This window comes from Atta cephalotes (assembly GCF_000143395.1).
Source record: "Atta cephalotes unplaced genomic scaffold scaffold00016, whole genome shotgun sequence".
Classification (NCBI taxonomy): Eukaryota; Metazoa; Arthropoda; class Insecta; order Hymenoptera; family Formicidae; genus Atta; species Atta cephalotes.
This window is the reverse complement of record NW_012130080.1, coordinates 1,388,408-1,392,879: the sequence shown is the minus strand read 5'-3', so window position 1 is coordinate 1,392,879 and position 4,472 is coordinate 1,388,408. Positions and strand designations below refer to the sequence as shown.

General features: G+C 34.2%; 1 protein-coding gene across 1 annotated transcript in view; it reads left to right on the top strand.

Moving 5' to 3' along the window:
* Positions 1-2,626: 2,626 nt before the first annotated feature.
* Positions 2,627-4,472, top strand: part of LOC105618395 (hemicentin-2-like) — a 131,729-nt gene continuing 129,883 nt past the window's right edge. Inside the window, exon 1 of the mRNA XM_012199938.1 lies at positions 2,627-2,654. Coding sequence (XP_012055328.1) covers positions 2,627-2,654 — 28 coding nt within the window. The remainder of the gene's footprint in view (positions 2,655-4,472) is intronic.

Sequence of the window (4,472 nt, the reverse complement as noted above, 5' to 3'; positions counted from 1 at the left end):
GTTATATTTCCGTTGTTTATAAAATGTAAACATGGATACACACGCGCGAGGAAGTCGGTGTCGGTCACTTCCGCGAAACGGTATCGATAAAAGTGCGGTTACATACTCGCGCGGCGTATTAATTCGTATCTCTCCCGTTGCACATTGCAGCATTAACGTTATTATCTTCGCCCACAAGTTCCTTATGCCAAGGCGACGGCTGAGTGTCGGAAGAAGTTTACGGCAAGGGGGAGCTAATTCGCAGCAATAATTCCGCCCGCCTTAACCGCCGACGCCTGAATGCGGTTTAACAGGATGTATAAGCGTCTCTTACCCCTGTTTGCGCCGCGGAAGGATTAAGACTAAGACGGAGAAGAGGTGGGCCACGTCGGCAACATCGACCGAGAAAAGACGTTTAACAGATAGGACACATTCCCTTCTCGCGCCTCTCCATTCGCTCAGTGAACGAGAGTGCATTCTCCTGGTATTGATCTGTACGTGTACCCGTTTATATGTACAGTGGATACACGGTGTCCTCGAAAATAAATACGTGCTTGACATTTGTAATAGATTCTTGTCACCGAAAATAAGGTATTAATAGTCGTTTGTTTGAAATCGGGTAAAGATAGATAGGAATGATGCTTCGATGAAGATATAGCTGATCAAAAATATTCTCTATTCTAGTATCTAGTAGTGTATTCTGAAATTGCCTTCTCTCGACCCGCACGCGCAACGACCTGCAGTTTAATTTTATCGATTTAGACCAGAGAGCCTTTCGCGGTGCAGGTCCGAGAATAAACGTCCGATCAATAGATTATCCGCTCGATCAAATACACGTACAATCTAATTTTCGTAACGAACGCCTCAGGTAATAACTTTCTGTAGTATAGGTACGTTCTTGCGGATTCGGCCGAGACATCGCCTGGCCACGCCGACTCCTCCCGATCGATGATCAATAATCTCCAGTAGGTACGGGGCTTTCGACCTCACGTGTACATCCATCGTATCACGCGGCCCATAACTTGCGCGCGGTAATTGCTTTGGCTAGAGACGATTGTCGTCGTTATGGTAATATTCCTGTCGGACGGACATGTGCTCCAATCATCTCTCTCGTGCTTAACTCCTCCTCCAAACGTATAATCGCTCGTACTAATAGCAATCGACGAAACTGCCAATTACCAACGAATACTCTTCGTGCGAGTCATTCAACTGCGCTTAGCTGAGGATGTTGAAAAGCTGGAAATTTTGCCCCGAGCCATTCTTGGCGAGAAAAGAGATATTTCAGCCAATATTGGGTCTTCATGGTTACGCGCCGCTCATAAATACAGTTCCTCTTTTTTACGAAAAATAATTGGATACTTTTTCTTCGCCTAGAATATATAGTATCATCATCCGTAATGCTATGTGGTTATGAGATGGTGTTCTCTCGAGATTTCGTCGAAAAAAATAATCTCTCTATTTTAAGTGTCGTATTGCACCTATTTATTTATGCACCGTTAAAAATAAATAAACAGATTGAAAGTCATAATGATCGAAAAATTAGCGAGACCTTTGAAAATCAGTTTGTATTTACGAAATCAATAATCACAAGAGTATCTTGACTGAAAATTATTTTTAATTGAGCCAATTTATAATGTATTCTCACATATAACAGATTCTTCTGATTCTTGTTGTTACAGATGCACTTAAATTTTTGAGCAATTACTTTTCCGTTCATATAACTTTACAAGCGCATTCGAGTTTAAACTTGTATAATTATATTATTGCTAGATTGCATATGTCATTCTATATTTATTGCATTATTCTATATTTATTGCAAATAAATAAAATACTCGTTGAACTATTTTATTTGAAACGCGACGCTCGCGTTCAGCAACGTAACCAACGTGCTTTCCAAAGTTGGTTTGTTCGACCTCAGAAAGTTCGCCCAGTAGAATAGCACTGTAATTCAACTAACAATTATTCGTGGTCTACCTCTTAAGCTAATTCCTCAATACGTGCACAGGCACTAACACAAATTAACCTAGCTGCTAATTACCTAGGTGAGCCGTTCATGGAACACATGAATATATATCGAGAATTCTGTGTCTTAGAATTATAATGCGAATAGCTTTATAAGAAATAAAGAATTACATTTCTGTATCCAATAAAGAATTTTAAAAAGATTCTAAATACGATATAAACCTTCTCAGATTTCATATATCTCATATATATCATAATAAAAAAAAGTCTTTTTCGATAGTTACAGTCCGTGAAGATCTTATTATTGAGTAAATGGTAATCATGATAAAAAGTGGAAAAATCTCTTAATAGACTTAGAAGAAAATAGAAATGCATATTGTATGAGAACAGAATTATATTCAATTCTAATAGAAGTATTATTAATTCTCCAACATGTGAAATTTTAATGAAGAAAAAATTTACAAGTAGAAATATCACGCATAAAAAATAGAAAAGAAATAAAAAAGTAATACCTTCAAAAACAAGAATAAAGCAAACTAAGGAAAATAAGAAAAACAATTTTTTTCAAGCGAATTTGTTCCACATCTGTTTACAATAACTCTCGTATAAGAATATTATCAAGTATACGCAACGTAATCTTTTACGAGCTTGGAATAGATTTACGGTTACATAACATGGTTCTAGTATGGATGATCCATTCGAGGGGGATTGGGGTAAGTTAACAAGTTGATTCCACCGGGGGAGTGACATTATCAGTCACAAATTATAGCACGAGGCTGAAACCAAACTTGTCACCCCTCGGAGGCCTCCCGCGTTCTTGTTTAATTGACGTTGATGTACGCAATAGCTTTAAATGTGCCTGATTATGGCGCGCATAAGATCGTGATCTCAAATTTGCCACAAATCTACGATGTGCTTAATTTTGCATAAATGTTAATATATTTAACGTCATATTCTTTAAATAAAAATGTGCTTGAATAATGTGTTCCGGTCCAAAGTGTCGCATACATCTAAAATATTCTCGACACGAACCAAGCCAAGTTATAGTATGCAACCGGAAATCACGCTACTAAAAAATGTACTACACTGCAGAATTTGGACGCGTTGCGAATCGAGAAGTCACTGTATTTGGTCTAGCTGTTACCACCAAAATCTCTTTTGTATTCTGAAGGAAATGTTAGTTATATAAAAATCGGCATTCATCATCACGCGAGAATCAACAGAAGCTTCATATTTATAGTTAATTTTTTAAACGATAAATTCTGGAATTTTCTTATTTTTTTCAAAAAAACACTAGAATGCAAATAAATAGCCATAAAATTTCAAAACCATAATCAAAGTAGTAAATCAAGAAATAAAGCGCGAGAGAAATTCTAATTCGTTATGAAGAAGTTATAAAGATAAAGAAAAAGCGAATACAAAGTTACCATATTTTAATTTAGAATATCTAGTTACTCATTTAATTTAGAATGCCGTAAGAATATAAGATTTAATCTTATTCAACTTATTTCATTCTTCAAAATTCATGGTGAAGATTGGCTGATAGATTTACACTTAGAATACTTCAATATATTCATTCTATTTCTCACTAATTACACACCCGATATATGTACTGAATATGATTCATTACTCATGAACGATCATGACAGTAAATTTGCTCTCGTGAATTAAATAACCACGTAGTAGCAATAGAGATGCCGGAGGACACTCGTATTTAATATTAACAGAAAATTATTTAAACAAATGTACTAAAATAAACTTTCAATATGTATGCGAACAAATCCATTCTATCGTATAAATTCAGTCTCATTTTGCGGAAATCAATCCTGTTTATCTGCACGGAAACTATCATGACATTATAATACTAACCATAGGTAATCTCAAATCACACGATTTAAATTACCTTAAATATAACTCACATTTGTAACTATTTTACATTGACAGAATAATGCAAAAATTACAATAAAAGCGATAATTATCAATTATCAATTGAAATTCGCTATTGCAAAATGAGAAAAGATTATTATCATAACAACGTCATTAAGAAATGTTTATGTTATAATACTGAAAAATTTATGGTGTAAAATAAAATACAATCTCACAGTAAAAAAGGAAAAGAGAATATTATTATAATCATACTTTGACTTTGCATTCTCCTTGTTATTTTTTTGAAAAGAAAACTCTATTTTCTCAAAGAGGAACAGGTACTGTAACCTTAAATGCTATACACGTCTAAAATATTCCTGACACGAAAGAAAGCTACGATATAACGAGTGACTAGAAAAGCTGCTTTTCATACTGCTGAAAAATACATTATGTTGCAAAATTGATTTGAATGTACGAATTTTTATCTATACGTATCGAACAAAATTTTCATATTTTTATTAAGATATGTTCTTTCACATAAACAAAAAAGATAATTATAACAAAATTAGGATTCTTATTTGATGCATTACAGAATTTGTTTCCATATTAAAAGGAGGAATAATTATATATATATATATATATATATATATATATATATATATATA